Source organism: Dermacentor andersoni, chromosome 11 (genome assembly GCF_023375885.2).
Source record: "Dermacentor andersoni chromosome 11, qqDerAnde1_hic_scaffold, whole genome shotgun sequence".
NCBI lineage: Eukaryota > Metazoa > Arthropoda > Arachnida > Ixodida > Ixodidae > Dermacentor > Dermacentor andersoni.
In genome coordinates this window covers 119,334,580-119,351,487 of record NC_092824.1, presented here as the reverse complement: position 1 = coordinate 119,351,487, position 16,908 = coordinate 119,334,580, and the positions used below count along the sequence as shown (strand labels likewise).

The following is a 16,908-nucleotide window of genomic DNA, read 5'->3' as shown; positions in this document are numbered from 1 at the left end:
CCGACTGCAAAGACATGCAGAGTTCAGCACAATGCCATAATTAAAAGGAAAGTGATCACGTGTGCGGAGACGGATGAAAACAGGGCTGCATCATGGGCGTTTGGAGTTTTCGAAACTTGCGTACGGGACTGGCTCAAAAACAGGAGAGGGGTTCGACACCGGCGGCTGCTATGTACGGCATGGCCTAGCGGCCCTTGAAAGCGATCTGCGGCGGAGACAAGAGTGTATGCATCTAGGCACACCTCACTGTGTTCTCGTCGCTTAGTTGGCGTCAAAGCGAGAGGCCGCACAAAGGTCAATTTCCTCGCTACTGCTACCGCACTTCACTTCAGCGTTTAGAGAGTTTCTGCGGTCGTTGAGTGAGACGTGTTCATGCTTGTGTGCACGTGACACCATGCTTGTTAATTTAACTAGTAGGCAAATGTTTAAAAGTTTATACAGCCGATAAAACTACTACCCTTACTTTTCGTATTGCTGTCTACTAATTTGCTATTGTAATTGATGCTTCGCCTGTTGCGCGATACTGTGACTTCTTCTACTTATCGCAATTTTAGTACATTGGGAGTAAATGTTTGTTTTTTCCAAATTAGAAAAAGTTGTATTTCTGTATGAAAGAATGAGGTGCGCAGTACTGCAAAGGACTTTTCTTTCTATAGGTCACGGCAAACCAGTGCACATTACAATCGAGGGCGTTTTTGTTTCTTCCTTTCTTGGGTCATGAAAAACGGATGCGCGTTACAATCGAGGGTGCATTGTAACCAAGTAAATACAGTATGTTCTTTAGATTGTACGGCATTTTGTGAATATACAGTATTACCGCTATACTGAGATTTTTATTTTAACTGAACAAGCTTCTGAATTTAAATTTTTTTTCTCGGGCTCAATGAGCTCTGCTTCTGCCATGCTTGTTAGGATAGCACTTGGGTACTCTGCCTTTGCGAGTTCATTAATTGGCCACATACCAAACAGGCCATGATAATGCAATACTGCAACCAAAGATCCTCTGCTTTTGTTCATCTAGTTCCACCAAAGATCAGCCAAGTGCATCTGCTTGCGACAACTAATGAGACGCTGGTATTTGCATGGCGGAGGCCTAGCCATGATAATGGTGCGAACATCAGCCAGTATCAGTTGGAGCTTTTTCGTCCAGGCCAAACGCACCGCAACCAGACAACACTCTCAGCTGAGCCCCAGAATAGGCTGAAGCACATGTATGTGTATGTGGGCCTCACACCAGGAGAACAGTACATCTTTCAGGTTAGTAGCAACTGCATGTTTTAAATAGCCATTAGGTCTGCTTTACTAACCGAGAACCTGACACCTTAAAGTTCGTGTACTCAGGGTAAAGCATGACAGATGAAAGGAAGTGTTTTGCTGTTGCTGAAAGTTGTTTATTCCCGTGCTCATTAGGCAAATATTTTTTCCACATGGAGGATCTGCATCTTCTGAGCCTAAAACCGTCGCTTGATATTTCACGTAAGGTTGCCTAGTTTCCCTCAGTGACAAAAGCAATAACTAAAAACAATTCGTAACACTCGATCAACTGCTGATTGTAAAAAGAATATAAATCCAGATTAAGTTGTGCTTACCGATCTTAATACATTTAAATCTCGTTAAGACACACCAGCTCAGAAGCAAAAAATACTATACACAGAGCTTTGGTGCAACTCATCCACTAGTAATGTTGCTGAGGTTGTGAAGAAAGGCCATGAAATTTCGATATCAAATGGTTTAAGCTAAGCTATGTACTGAGCAGGCAAGCAAGCAGATTTTGATAGCATTCATAGAGATTGCATAGAAAAGGACTTACAAAATGAGCATCTGGCTTAGAAGAAAACTTTTTTCTTCTTTTTGCCTCAATTTCATCACCCTGCTGTTGCACTGAGTGCATTCATATTGCCTGCATTAACTGTTGCTATTCACAGACTCGCTGCTACTGCACTTTCCATAGTGCTGAAATCTGGCCGCAATCCTTTCAAGTGAGGCCATCATCATATTAGACATGAAGGTGCTAGGTGATCTAGGCCACAAGGGAAGAATTAGTCTCTCAACCTACATATATATTGTGAGCACTGACTTTTTGTGAACACAAAATGTTCTTGACATATTTCATAGCTTATGCAGCTCAATGTCAGCAGTGACAGTGAAAATATGTTGTGTGCTTCTGTGGCAGATCTGCCTGGACTATAGCTTCTGTTGACAAAAGCTTATCCACTAGCTGTAGCTGGCATTTGCTGAGCTTTCTTCATTAGTTATATATTTTTTTTTATTTGCCCTAAATTCATCATGCACCTTTGTCTATGCCTGAGAAAAATACCATGATCATTATTTCATTTTTTATCAGAATTTAGCCGTGCTATAACAGCTGCTAGCAATTCTGTATTTTGACTATAATGTTCATTAATGCATATGCACGTATAAAAGACCACGTGCATTGCTATGTTTACTTGTTTCAGATGCGTGCTTGCAACATCATTGGCTGCGGAAATTGGTCTGAACAATTGGATGTGAGCACAGCTGATGGAAGTAAGCTGATTTGAAGACCCTTCATGTCCATTTTACATATGTAAAGAAAAAGTTAAAGCTGCATTGGTCTAGCTTCTGCATGCTACCAAGAAGTATAACTCCATGTTTTAATACATTTTGCTCTGTTAAAGCGAATAGCTTTCTTTAGCTCTTCTGCCTGGTTTTGGGGTCACTGGCTGGCGTTCAGAAGTGGGAACAAAAGCACCAATGCAAATGGCATGCTCACTAGTGTTGCGAGGTGTGTTCATTGCCAAAAGCCACTTGACATAGCTCTTTGAGGCGTACATGCAGTCCCCCTGTACTACTGAAATGTGCCGTGTTTTCTACAAAATTATGGAATGAAACAACAAATTATATTTAAATATCTTCACTCCAACAAATATATGTGGTCAAGTGCACCACTCTTTAAATAATAAGGGGTGGGGGGGGGCGGGGGGGTTTGCGCAGAACTATTACGTCCTTTAATAAAGTGAGCAGCTTTTGAAGTGCTTTGCTATTTGCTTACATTGATTATCATTGTCGATCATTTCAGCACAAATTTTTGTGTCACATTTATGTTGTTTACTTGTGCATACAGCAGTGGTTGATGTGACAAGCAGCTGAGAGGGGAGTATGGTTTGGGTCATAGAGGGTGGAGAGGAAAAGGAGGATGCTACTAAATTAAGTATAATCTGAGTGCTGTTTAAGGTTTCAATGTTCATGATCAGTCAACCACGCTAGGGAACATGGAATTGTATGGCTGGCATAGTCACTGTGCTGCCACTCCACTGGGTGCACACGTTGGCATTTGTAAGCTAATTCCCAGGTGTAGAGCTGGCTATTTCTGCCACCTCTATGAAGCATGATGTAATTGCAGTGAAGCCAACTTCACAACTCCATGCCAAATGGGATCCACCAGTTGCTGTGCTAGGCTGCTCCTCTTGTGGCATGGCATAGGGCAGTTGGTAAAAGTGGTGACTTATGTGGAGCTTCATGGAAATACTTCAGGGGTAGGTTGGAGAAAACAGAGGACTTAGGGACCGAAGAGCACCTCTACCACTTGTAAGGCAATGGTTAGGTGACAGGTTTATTATTTAGCAAACGTGCCACTCACTACAATTTCCCTGCACAGTGATGATGAGTATGTACAGATGTGGAAACTGAAGTGAACTCACAGCACTCGCATAACTATGGACCATTGAAAACTTGTTTAAACTGCACCTATAAACAAAGGAAAGGTGCATGCTCTTTGGAGCCAGGAATGCTTAATGAACTGGCATCTCACATACATAGTTTGGAGGTAAAATTGGCTTAAGCACTATGCTGCCATCCTTTGGTCACACTACAGGTGTCATGTAGAGGTCTGCTCTCTGCCTGTAGACGAGCTATCAAGGCTTCCACATGTGACACACTCTACACCGCTAGCCACACGCCCTAGCATTCCCTGTACAATAGATGCCCATGTACACTCAAAGAATTACGATGCCCTCACCTGACCTGAAGTCAATCACTAGGGCCGATAACGAGGATCACTACATCACAGCTGCTTCATCAGCCATGTTGTTACTTGGAGAGAACATAAATGCCAAAATTTTACGCGATATGCATTGATCTTCCAGTGGCTGGTGCACCGCAGAATGTGACGATGCGTTGTTTTGCAAACACGGAAATGAACATGACATATGGCATCATCACATGGCACCCACCTGAGGATGCCCGTGGTACAATTGTTGGTTACAAGGTAAGCTGAGTTGCCTTTTGTTTTCCAGATTGTTTTTTTTTTCTTTGCATCTCTTCTTCCCTGATTGTAAAATTTCAACACAGATTGAGATTGCATTTTTTGCTAAGAATTTTGTGATTGGCTGGCATATGCACATTGGTCAATCACACTAGTCAGTCAGGATCTGGCCCATACTGTAGGCAGTATAGTGAAGCGATCTCATGTGTGTAACCTTTCTCAGTTTTACTCCCGTTATGTAGTGATTGCCAGTAGGAACCTCACAAGAATATAAATGCGGCACAAATGTGTGGAGTTAGGCCTGCTACATACCTTTGCTCCCTTATCAAAACCTTTGCTCTCTTTTCAGAATTTTTTTTTACAATACATTATTATGATCAGTTTGTACTTCGAGGACATAGAAGCATTGCCAGAGTGGAAAAACATTAGTATTTATTAACAAGTGAGTTTTAAACAGTGTTTTAAGATCTTATGCAATCATCTTATTCATATTTCTCTCAAGCTTGGTTTTTCAATGACCTCTGATATAGAGCCTACAGCACGTGCAAACAAGGTTAATGCAGGTACAAAAGCAACATTAATTGCCCTACCAAAGCTTTCCACCGATAGGGCTATTGGTTCTATAGGTTTATCGGTTCTGTAATCATATTGGTTCTATAGACGTATTATTTATTTATTTATTTATTTATTTATTTATTTATTTATTTTATTTTATTTACAAAGACCTTACAGGCCCCCGTAGGAGCATGATGTAAGGGGGGCATAAACAGAAACGGTACTGTAAGAGCTAGTAAATATATTATGTAGCAAGTGGCACTTATACATTTCTAATATGAAGCATTCAAACACAAGGGATACAGCATGCTTTCAAGATGCATTAAATGCAATAGAATGCATTGGCAGCGGCGACCAAGCACCATACATGCTAGCGAGATAGGAACATATACACAAGGGTAAAGCTTAGAGTATTTTATTTGCACTTTGCTGGACAGCACTTATCTCAAGCATGCAGTGCAACAAATGCATAAAGTTCACATAGGCAGAGATGAAAATGGTGCTAATTTTTTAATTGTGCTGGAGTGTGGTAAAACTCGATTGTGAAACTACTGATGCAGGCTCGAAACAGCTTCAGATGCATCCACAGACACATAAAAAACAAAACATACATCTGCTATGAACTGCTTAAACCATCAGGCACACATTTTGAAGTGAAACATCGTTTATCTCGGGGCACCCTGTCTACCTTTATAAACAATGTCACATAGGCATATCGCCTATCACAGCACACAGTACATTGATACTTCAGGCAAACTTGCATAGTTATAGTTGAGGAAGTGAGCATGTCCGAGGTGGATCACATGGTGGTCAGCATCTATTTCGTGGGTCCTGTTATCACAGTTATTAGGCCTACGTTGGCCAACAAGTTCGGTGTGGCCAGTACTTCATGTTGTACGTATTCACCATACGGGTCCTGTAATGGTGCTTCTGTGTGATTATGGACTGCACACAAGTGCAAATCAATGGCACAAATTCCAGCAAACATATTAGCAAAGACCTAAAAGAAAAAAAACTTCAAGGACTGAGCAGCGAGGTGTCCACTGCAAGCACTTAATTGTTGTTCATGGGCTACCTGTCATGGCAGTACGCAAACTGGTGTAGTTTCGCAGTCCCATCCACTCAGTCTCACTCAGGCAACAATTAGGGTGTTGAGCATCACGGAATTGTGTTATTACGCAATTGGCGCGATTGCGTGTACACGGGCCACGGAATCCGCCGGCACGATGAAGTGGAGGGGACAACCAGTGATTTAAGTTGACGATGTACTAAACTGCTACGATCTCAGCGCGTGTGTTCTGTGACCAACACCGGTCTCTCATATGCCTTTCCATCTTTTACAATGAAGTGTTCAGGGAAATTGTGCTATTATATTCATTGCCAGCTGCTTCTCATTTTTTCAGTCTTTATCAGTCCAACAGGAAACAAAGAAACAACAAATAGACAGTTATAGCATAGCATACGCAACTATAGCGTATGCTATATGCTATAGTATAGCGTACACTAAGCAACGCAGGTTTTTTACAGTTTTAGTTGACTTGCGAGATCTTCTGATCTCAGGGGCCACATGCCGTCGTCGCGGCTATCTCCCGATTTTACCAATAAGTGGCATTGACATTTTGAATGTTTGTTTCGTTAGGCTTCGACCCATTTGAATCGAAAAGCCATCTCGAAAACTCCAGGAGATTATCCATAATACTCTGTCATCAAAGCGACCTGAGACTAAGCAAAAGCGGTTTACAACAGTCATTTGCTACAAACAAAATGAATTTTACGAAAACAATGCCAAATTTAATTCAAAGCGGGCAGCCTGGACTGCTGCCATGTTTTACGTAAACTACACAAACCACTCAATGACGCTAATGCTAAATCTGAGAAATAGGGTGCATACGCTACACGTTATGGGTCGTTTAGCGTTCTGTGGATGCGTAGTGACAACCCGCTATATTGTAGTGTACACAATGGTATAGTGTACACTAAACTAAAACTGTCTAATACTTCTTGCTTATCAAAACACATTGGTATCAGTATGAACCTATTCGTCAAAATCAATCGCCTATTGCGCCCTCTTGGTGCCAATACAAGCTCCATTGGGCCAATAAATGGTCGATAGAGCTCCCCTATTGGACCCAATAGGTACATTATTCCAATAGAGGGACAATAAATGTCACCTATTGTTACCAGTAGAATCCAGATAAAACCCATACAGTTTCAATATGTCTAGGATTGCTCTATTGGAAGACTGCAGTATTTTTCGTCCTGTTCCTTTCTTCTAGGTTCTCTTGGAAGGCCATGCATTTTTTCGACGTGAGACGGGTGTCTTTGACACGGAGCGGCTGAAGGAGCCACATGAAGTGAACTCGACCACTCTCAAGTACACCATCACCATCAAACCCAACACTAACTACACTGTGCGAATCTGCACTGTCAACAAAGCTGGCTGCGGAAACCTGAGTGGTGTTACAGCTCGGTCCACTTGCACTTCACCTCCAATAGGTGTGCATGTTCAGCTGTTATGACTGCCTCCTCGGCTCGAAATAACATAGGTGTTGTAGGATTACATAGGTCAATACCTCTCTTTGAATTTAGCCGCCCAGGTTTTTTCCACATATCGTAGTAGCCATTAAGCATAACCAAAGTTAGACTCCCATGTTTATCATCATCATCATCATCACCAGCCTATTTTTATGTCCACTGCAGGACAAAGCCCTCTGCCAGCAATCTCCAATTACCCTTGAATTGCGCTAGCCGATTACAACTTGCGCCTGCAAAGTTCCTCACTTTATCACCCCACCTAATTTTTTGCTGTCCTCAACTGTGCTTTCAATCCCTTGGCACCCAATACATAACTCTAATGGTCCATCGGTTATCTGCCTTATGCATCACATGGTTTACCCAGCTCCATTTATTTCTCTTAATCTCAACTAGAACATTGGCTATCTTTGTTTGCTCTCTGATCCACACCACTGTCTTCCTGTCTCTTAATGTTATGCCCAGTTTTTTTCATACCATTGCTCTTTGTGTGGTCATTAACTTGTTCTGAAGTTTTCTTGTTTATGTTTCATCCCCATGTGTTAGCACTGGTAGAATACAATAATTGAAAACTTTGCTTTTTGATGACAGTGGTAAGCTCCCATTCAAGATTTGGTGATGCCTGCTGTATGCACTCCAGTGCATTTTTATTCTTCTGTAATATTCCTTCTCATTATCATTATCCCCTGTGAGTAATTGACCTATGTAAACATACTCCTGCACGGACTCTAGAATTCTTGCTTCCTTGCCAGGCTATTGAACATTGCCTTTGTCTTCTGCATATTAATTTTCTACCCTACTTTTACACTTTCTCGGTTAAGGTCCTTGGCCATTTGTTGCAGTTCATCCCCAGTGTCACTGAATAGGACAAGGTCATTTGCAAACCGAAGGTTGTTGAGATATTCACCATTGATCCTCACTCGTAATAGCCTTCCTGTGTTGATATGCATGTGCAGTGGTGACACACTGATTGCACTGATTAATCATCAAAGCTGATAAACCAGTAAAGTCACTGGCCAGTAAAGTCTTTAGCCCAACTGGCCGGTGCTACAAAACACAATTGGTCTTTAGTGGTTTGAACTGGTTCTAGTTGGTTTCATTAATGTTTTGACATACAAATCAGTTGGACCTAACAAGGTATTTTTTACTGGGATCACAGGATCATTTTTGGCTTACCAGAAATTACATATTATGCAAAAATACATAAGGCTCTGATAAAGTGCCACAGCTGTCACTTCAACACTGCTGTCAATTCATCTGGAACTGCAAAAGATTTAGTTCATTGCTGTGTACTGGCGTCATAAGTGGAAAAACTGTAGCCAGAAAACAGAGGGCTTTTTAAAACGTCAACATCATTTGCAAGAAAAATACATTCATAGCGTAATTAAACAACGAATGAATACATCATGTTGAGAGTTCGTATGACACTAATTCACGAGCATAGATTGTCTACAAATTGAATTCCATTTGCCAAAAGTTGTATGTTTCTGTAAATGATTTTTCTATTATCATAGAACTTGCACGACGGCAACATTAAATAATGCAGTTATGGTGAACTTTGTATAGGTTCCTCATCCTCAAAATATAATTGCTGCCTTTTTCTTTAAAACACTAAAAAGTCAGGGTTTCAAAAGGAAGAAGGAGTGTCCTGAAATTAATATACTATATTTCACAGAAAAGTTCCTGCTTCACTGAACCATAGTGGTATAAGCAGTGTTCTAAGTGTTACCTGAGGAATATTATCAAAAGAAACAAAAAAATAAACATGCTTGGCATAATTGCTGAACTTAAATCGCAGCCCTTGAAGCCACGAAATTTCATGTATGCAAACTTCTCCATTAACAAATATCATTGGTCCTTTCCTTTCGGGCAGAGTGAATTAATGCAGAAAGCATCATCATGAATCCTGTACTCATGACTTACGGTACTTCCATAGGTCTGTCAGTGTGAATAGACTCCATGCGCTTACACATAAAATATATTTTTTGTTGTGCGCATGTTCTTTCTAAAGTGAAGCTTTCTTTGCCTCTTCCTTCAACTTTTCCACTGCTACTGCTGCTATCGATGCCTTGGACGCCGCATCAGAGTGTGTATATTCAGGGCAGAAGGGTGGCAGAGAGGAGAAACTCTTTTTTACTTTTCTGTTGCATTAACACAATGCCCTCTGGAGCTTCCTGGGTGTTGCCACGATATCCTCTTGACTGCTGTAATTGTCTGTGACCCCCCTGCAAAAGCATTGCAACAGCTGCAGCACTTACCTTTGTACTAGCGTGCGACAGTCAAGATGGGAGGTAGCATGGAGAGGAAGCAGGGAGAAGAAGCAGCTAATGACTACAACCAATGCAGTCACGAAACGAGTGATTAACAACCTTGCTATTCTTTGCTCGCATACACGGGGTGAGGGTGAGAGAGTGTACAGGCGACGTAAGGAGGCAAGGAAATATTACTACTAGGCATGACAGCAATTGCGGACAAGCTGAATAAATTTAAGCTATGTTTCTACTATTTCTGAAAAATAAACACAATGCAATTTTGTCTAGCGGAAACTGACTCAGGGAGTGCAGACGCACAGTCATGTTAAAGCACTGTGGCGTCTAGGCGACACTATGGCAGTGGCTGCACATCAATGTCGGTGCTTCTGTGCCACTGCAGTAGATTCGCCTCTATGGCATTGCTCGAGGTCACAGTTTCGATCGCGACCATGGCAGCCACATTTTGATCAGAGCAGCATACAAGAATGCTCGTGTACTTAGATTTAGGGGCACAGTGAACAACCCGGGTCAAAATTAATCTGCAGTCTGCCACTACGGTGCACCTGATAATTCTATTGCGGTGTTGGCCACGTACAGCCCCATAATTCGATTAAACTTTAACACTTCGGCCACGATGCAATGTGCCGTATGAGATAATGACAGTGCTAACCTTATCGGAGGTTATGAGCAATGGCGCACGACGACGCCTTAAGCAAACACGTCTCGCTGTGTATTCTGTGTACTACGCAGACAAACAGCAGTTGTGCATGCAAGGTAAAGTTTAAAATCAATCAACCAATCTCTTATTGTACTAAATGCTAAATAAATTAAACATTCACCGTCAGCTCCACCGCTACTTATCGTCAATCAAAGCAAACAGCACAGAAAGGTTTGCTTACGTTTATTCTCACAGTGCATGGAATCTGCATAATTTTTTGACAATTTCATGTATATTATATTACGATTCATCTGCCACAGGGCCAGCACAACTGCCCAAGTTCAACCTTCAGAGAATGGAGCGTGAAAAGCGGCACAGGCAGCTCAAGCTTCACCTGAAACGAGTGTCGGAGAGGAATGGAAACATCCTGTAGGTATCATGTGTGTAGAAAAAGCTATCTTATGCCATGCTGCATTTTCTTTTAGCATTGTTGTGGTGAGTACAAACCCGTATGTACACTGTTGTGCAGACCATGCAAGTGTTCCGCTCCAGGAAAAATTAAGGCACTGATCAGCATGAGCTCACTGAGGCTTTGCACAGCTCACAAAAACCAGTGTGTGCAGTACTGCACAATCTGTATGTCCATGCATGCATGCAAGCAGGCTATTCTAAACCATGCAGCCACCACCAGGTGCCACCCGCATGCACTGGAACCTCAAGGAGCTGAACTGTGTGCTCTGTGCAGTAGTCGACGGGTCTGTACAGTGTCTGCAACATTTCTGTTGGTGACCTTTTCTTAACTTTACAATTTTGATAGACTGGCACACCAAAGCCACAAGCTGTCTTTTAGGGTACGTGGACTCAAGCAGCAGTAACAAGTTGTCTTAGCATGCAATATATACTGATGAGAAAATTAACACAAACACGGCAAGATATAGCACACCACAGGATTCACCTATGTACTACATGTAGCTCACCGCATGGGTCAACATACTTTAAGCGTGAGTACAGTATGTTGCGATTGACTTCACCTAGGCACAAAATATAAATTTTATAGCAAACAATGCTTTTTGCTTTCATAGCACATTTACCTTGCATTAGCTCAGCTCATTCATTAACCGTGCATTGTGTCCTTTTAGGTGCTACAGAGTGATTGTGGTGAAGCTTGCCCGTGGAGAGACTCTGGAGTCTCTGCCCAAGGACCAAAAGCAGTTGAACATCACATCCTATCACGAGGTCCATCGAATAAGCAGCAATGGAGCTTACATTGCAGAGGCCATCAGCAGGTGTGAAGCAAACAAACTTCTTTCTTGGTGTGGGCAGTACAGTAGTCGTATATAGGGCAATATGGCTGTTCTAAAATTTACATGTTCCTTTTCTTTTGAATCACAGGAGATTGATCTATGTCTGTGCTTCTTGTGATGTAGCGGAATATACCAGTTTGTCTTCAGTTTGAATATTTCTTCATAATGTGGAACGTATGTTCATCTATGAAGGGGAAAGAAATGTTGAGAAAGGTCAAGCAATACTGAAAGTATCTGTTCACATCGCAGTTCGAAATTTTAATAGATTTGAACACTTTAGATAGCACTGTTTCTAATGGGTCTGTTGCAAAAACATTTTTTGCTGCCAAACCTGCATCAGTCACATTTGTTTAGCAAAAGCTTTACTCTTAACCAAAATTCGTTGCTTGTATATGCAGGGTGTCTCAACTATCATGCATCTAGATGTAAAAATATGCAAATGCCATGTAGCTCGATAGAACGAAGCTATTGTTGTTTGCCATCGCTTGGAGATATATTCAGATTATTTTTTTGCATTCCATCTATTTACATAATTAGTATGAATTAATCAACTTCTCAAATATTATAATTAGATAAAAAGTGTCAATGAGAAAATTGTAGAGCAGCATGAAAAACTCCCAATACTTTGTATTGGGAGTTTCTGTATTGGGAGCTCTCTGTTGCTCTACGTGCTACATAAGTGTTTTTCTGAATGGGAAAGAAGCCTGCGAATACACGCAAAGTGCCTCAAGCGGCCAGTCGCGCAGCAATTTTACGTGTATTTGCGGGCTTCTTTCGGATTCAGAAAAACACTTAGCAACAGAACGCTGTATGAAAGGTCTTTCATGTTGCTTTACTATTTTCTCATTAACATTTTTCATATAACTATAATATATGAGAAGCTGATTATTTAATTAGACCTAATTATGTAAATTGGCCGAATGCAAAAAAATTATCTGAGTACATCTCCAAGCGACGACTAACAACATTACCTTGGTTCTGTCAAGCTACATGGCATTTGCATATTTTTAAATCCAGGTGTGTGACAGTGTGGACACCCTGTAGCGTTGCTAGCACTTTAGAAATGCAGTTCTGCAGTATTCATTCAAGCACCATAGGAAAGCCCAGTTTAACTGACTGTCATCTGATGCAACAGGGTGAAATACGGAAAGTAATGTCCAGAACTGTTACTATTGTTTTGTCCCAAAAGCATCTGTTATCCTAATTATTATTGTCAGCCTCATTAATTACTTACTGCAATACTAAAAGATAAATGGAATAACCTTTGAATAAGTATTTTGATATCTTACTCTTCCATTAGTGAATCACTGACTTTATTATCGGGTGTATCATTCTCAGGCTTCTGCACCATTTATGAAAAGAATGAAGCACCAATATTTATTGCCCTTCCATTTATTGTACCGGCACTGGAACAGTACCCTTGAATCAGACTTGCCACCTAACCATTTTGTAGTCACCACCTGTAGCAATACAGTGAAGTGTTTGTGCGATCAAGTCATTCTGTAACATTTCTTCATTGCCTATTGGTCTCACAGTGAGGACTTTGTGGAAGAGGTGATCCTCGGTGATGAAAGGAATCACGTGTGCTCTGCTGATTCTATACGAAGCGTGACAGAAGACTCGCGCATGAACAGAAGAGCTGCAGATGCACTCAACATCACTGAGCCGTCCACACCTGCTGTTGACGTTGAATATGTGCGCGATGGTGCGCTTGCGGCGAACACAAACTACACTGGCTTTGTTCAAGTACATGTTCGGGGCTCGAATGGAACATTGCTCTCTCAGCAGAGTCCTTATTTTGCTCCAGTGGAAACAGGTAGGTCTATGTGACAACTTACATCAGAATGTAACAGGTAGCAGTCATCCCAGACAGGCATAGTTGTTGTTTTTCAACTATAAAGTTTTCTTCCATATTCTCTTTTTGATATCAAGGAGGGAAACTTACCTTTAACTTTTAACACCCAGACAGTTAGAAAAGAAACTGCCTTGGCTTTTTGAGAGCAAATTTTGTGGTGTAAAAAAAATTTGCCCTGGTTTTCTGTAATCCAGCCTCCCTAACAACTATAGTGTTATGGCAAAGTGATAAGACTGTCAATAAGTGGCCAGAGGCTAAATTGTCGAACATCTCAGAGAAATGAAAGCATTCAGCTGGATAAATTTTGCAGGAATTCTCAAGAGGCAGCTAATATTGAAGAGGAGAAATTTGCATTCGTAAAGCAGCCAACTACAGCTAATTAGAACAATCCTGTACCACCTGAGATAACCAGGACCAATACCGTATCACCTATGAATTGTGTGTAAATAAAGATACAGTGCAAGAAATGATGATGCAGGTATAGTTACAACTAAGCTCATTTACAGTACAGCATGCACATAAATGTACTTCATCAAATATGCACGCACAAGTAATCTTATTTTATATTCCTCCAATTAGTTATCCCCTCCCCCAACCAAATTAAGGGTACAATTAGAAATATCAAGGAAAGGGTGGTGGTAAAAATGATAATTAATGCACATGTACTTCACAGAGTATACGCTCATGATGTACTGCAAATGAAAACAGTTGCGAGCATGTGCCTGCATTTATTGTCATCGTTTTTATTGTGTATACTAGCTATTCACAAATGACTAAGAGCCAACTCACCATGTGAAACCAATATCAGTCAATTAAATCAAATCAATGTTTGCTCAATGCCTTTTTACCATTAAAACTTATGCAGTGCCCTTGTTAATCTTGGCCACAAATAAGGAAATGTTCACCTAGGTGCAAGCATTATATGCAATGTAGCATATGCTTTTTTTCTCTACACAGGCACTGATCGCAACACTATTACTGCCGAAAGCCCTGCTGCAATTGTGTTTGGAGTGATATGTGGCCTTGTCCTTGTGGCTTTGATGATGGTCATCATTGTGTGCATCATGAAGTAAGCTACCGCTACTACTAGGCATAATGTATTTGATCAATTATTTAAATCACTGAATCAAAAATGAGCTTTACTTAAAACTATTCAGGAAATGAGTACAGAATACTGGGACCAATATGCTTTGCAGCTAGAACCTGGTTCAATACAGAGAATACATATAAGTCAACCGCGCACATATCTGCTCAACGAGTAATAATTAACATTGTTTAGATGATCAATCAATAATTGACTGAGGAAGAGTGGTGACATTTCAGTAGACATGTAGAACCATTTACATGCAGGGTTAAAGTTTCTGGTAACTCTTATTTCCACAGGCACAGCGTTCCAAGTTATTAGCCCAAAGAACTTCAATAATTATTCGCTGTACATATTGCTGCTGTGCACTGTACAGCTGCTGTAACATTCGAGGAATTGTCTCAGCTATGGGCTCCCTTAATTTAAAGATTGTGCTATTGTCAAAAGCTTAAACTTTCACACCAGCAAAAGAGAATTTATTGTACTTGACACCTCAATACTTGCTGAAGCACTGTTTGCTTACAAGTCACAGTGCTTTGTACTTTTTAGCTACAGAGCATTTTACTGCGTGTAATTTCAGCTGTGTGCCTTGAATTGTGCATCTCTTTTTTAATTGTGCAACCACTCATTCTTTTGGACCTCTTCCTTCAACTAATGTCGCTGCGAAACCAAAGTTTACCTAGAATGTTCCTTGAACAAGCTCTACAAAACTTACTTTGATGATGGAGGTGTTTAATTTTTTTGTAGGAGCTCACATTACCGTAGCCTTTATTGAGGGCCACAATCGCACTCATCTTTCTGTCATTCCCCTTAGGAAGAAAAATGGCCAGCTGTATGAGGACCAAGGTGAGCGGCTGGGTCTGACCGCTTTTCTTCGGAGAACCATTCAGAAGAATGGCCATGTTCCCCGGGCGAAAAGTGAACACATGCTCTTTGCTAAGCATGATCTGGCTTTCTCTGTAGTGGCTTTGGCTATGGCTGTTGTCCTTGCATGCACTGGATACCTGCATGTTGTGCAGTCTACTCGCAAAGAGCAGAAAACAAGCCTCCATTTCAATATTTTGTTCTTCTGCAGTGTAGGAGAATGAAGGCCGTTCGGCTCCAGATAAATTGTGCATTAAAATTATGATAAAGTGTAACAATACAAGTACGCACTAAAGGTTCTGGCAAATTATATATATATATATAGACACACACATGTACTAAGAACCTACATCTTCCTTAGTTGCTAAGCTGCTAAAGGTTTAGCAAGCTGTGCTCTTCTATGCAGTCTACATATGTAATCAGTCTGGTCAAAAGGCAAAGCTGAAAAAAGCAAGGGCTAGAAACTATATTCTAGTGTTACAAGCATGGTTTCCAACATCAACTAATCTTGACTGCAACCAACATTAGCATTTACATTTGTGCAGTTTTACAAAATTAGCAACCAACAAGCATTAGTACTATCAGTACTATCATTTGTTTAAGGGTGTCATCTGCATATCAGGATCATCTATTCTTCTTTGTATTTGTTTTCTTTTTTGCATTGGTTATCTAAGTACATTTTTGTATCTTAATGTTTGCTTCAATGCGAGGCTTTTTTTATTTTTTTGGCATGTTGCTCCTAACAAGTATAGCTTTGTCTTCAATACTTATTATAACAATCCTCTACATCTGCATTTTCATGCTTGATGAACTATCATACTTCTGCACATTACACTGAAATCATATGTTAAATTATATATTCTGGATTGGATTATTGTATTCCAAGGTCTCGTTATCTTTACAAGATAGCATTGACTCCTAGTGACAGCATAGCACTGTTGCAAAGACTGACTTATGAAGTGCTTGTTAGTATTGCACGTTGCTTTACTTATACACTGAGGTTTTATCATTGGCCTTTGTGCACTTTTTGTTTATGAATACTTGTTACAATGTTATAGTTTGCTAGATACTTCTGTCGTTTCTTATAATTGTTACATTACCTTTTAACTGCGTAATAAAGTGATTCTTTATACATGCATACATTTTCACCCAACGGACAAAGTGCCTGCATTATTGGGACATACACACACAGGCTTCATTAGTCTGTAGAGGTCTTGACCAGTAATGACAGCTATAAAGTGTTTTAAAAATGTGTGGCACATAAACAGAACGAGTTATAGACATGTTAATACAGAAGTGCCTCTATGATGCTTTCCTTCCTGCTTCCTTTTGTATTTCTGTTGGACAAATTATTGTAGTGCCCACCAACAAACCCTTCTATCTGCACTTCTGTTATGATGCATCACTCAGCCAGTTTCTGCGTACTTGTTCTTATAGTACATGATTTTAGTCCTCACGCTTTCTCCAGCTACTGAAAGCATTTTCACAGATCAGCAAGTCAATTTTGGATGTACTGAAAATTTACTCTGCCATTTGCACCTTCATTGCACGCAGCTATTGA

General features: G+C 40.7%; 1 protein-coding gene across 1 annotated transcript in view; it reads left to right on the top strand.

The window, feature by feature from the left end:
• LOC126539638 (tyrosine-protein phosphatase 69D-like) overlaps positions 1 to 16,908 on the top strand; it is a 111,895-nt gene that overhangs the window by 54,450 nt on the left and 40,537 nt on the right. The window contains exons 6-14 of the mRNA XM_072285246.1: positions 1,022 to 1,257; positions 2,457 to 2,526; positions 4,125 to 4,246; positions 7,075 to 7,294; positions 10,561 to 10,669; positions 11,380 to 11,526; positions 13,080 to 13,360; positions 14,357 to 14,468; positions 15,298 to 15,329. Of these exons, the coding sequence (XP_072141347.1) occupies positions 1,022 to 1,257; positions 2,457 to 2,526; positions 4,125 to 4,246; positions 7,075 to 7,294; positions 10,561 to 10,669; positions 11,380 to 11,526; positions 13,080 to 13,360; positions 14,357 to 14,468; positions 15,298 to 15,329 (1,329 nt within the window). The remainder of the gene's footprint in view (positions 1 to 1,021; positions 1,258 to 2,456; positions 2,527 to 4,124; positions 4,247 to 7,074; positions 7,295 to 10,560; positions 10,670 to 11,379; positions 11,527 to 13,079; positions 13,361 to 14,356; positions 14,469 to 15,297; positions 15,330 to 16,908) is intronic.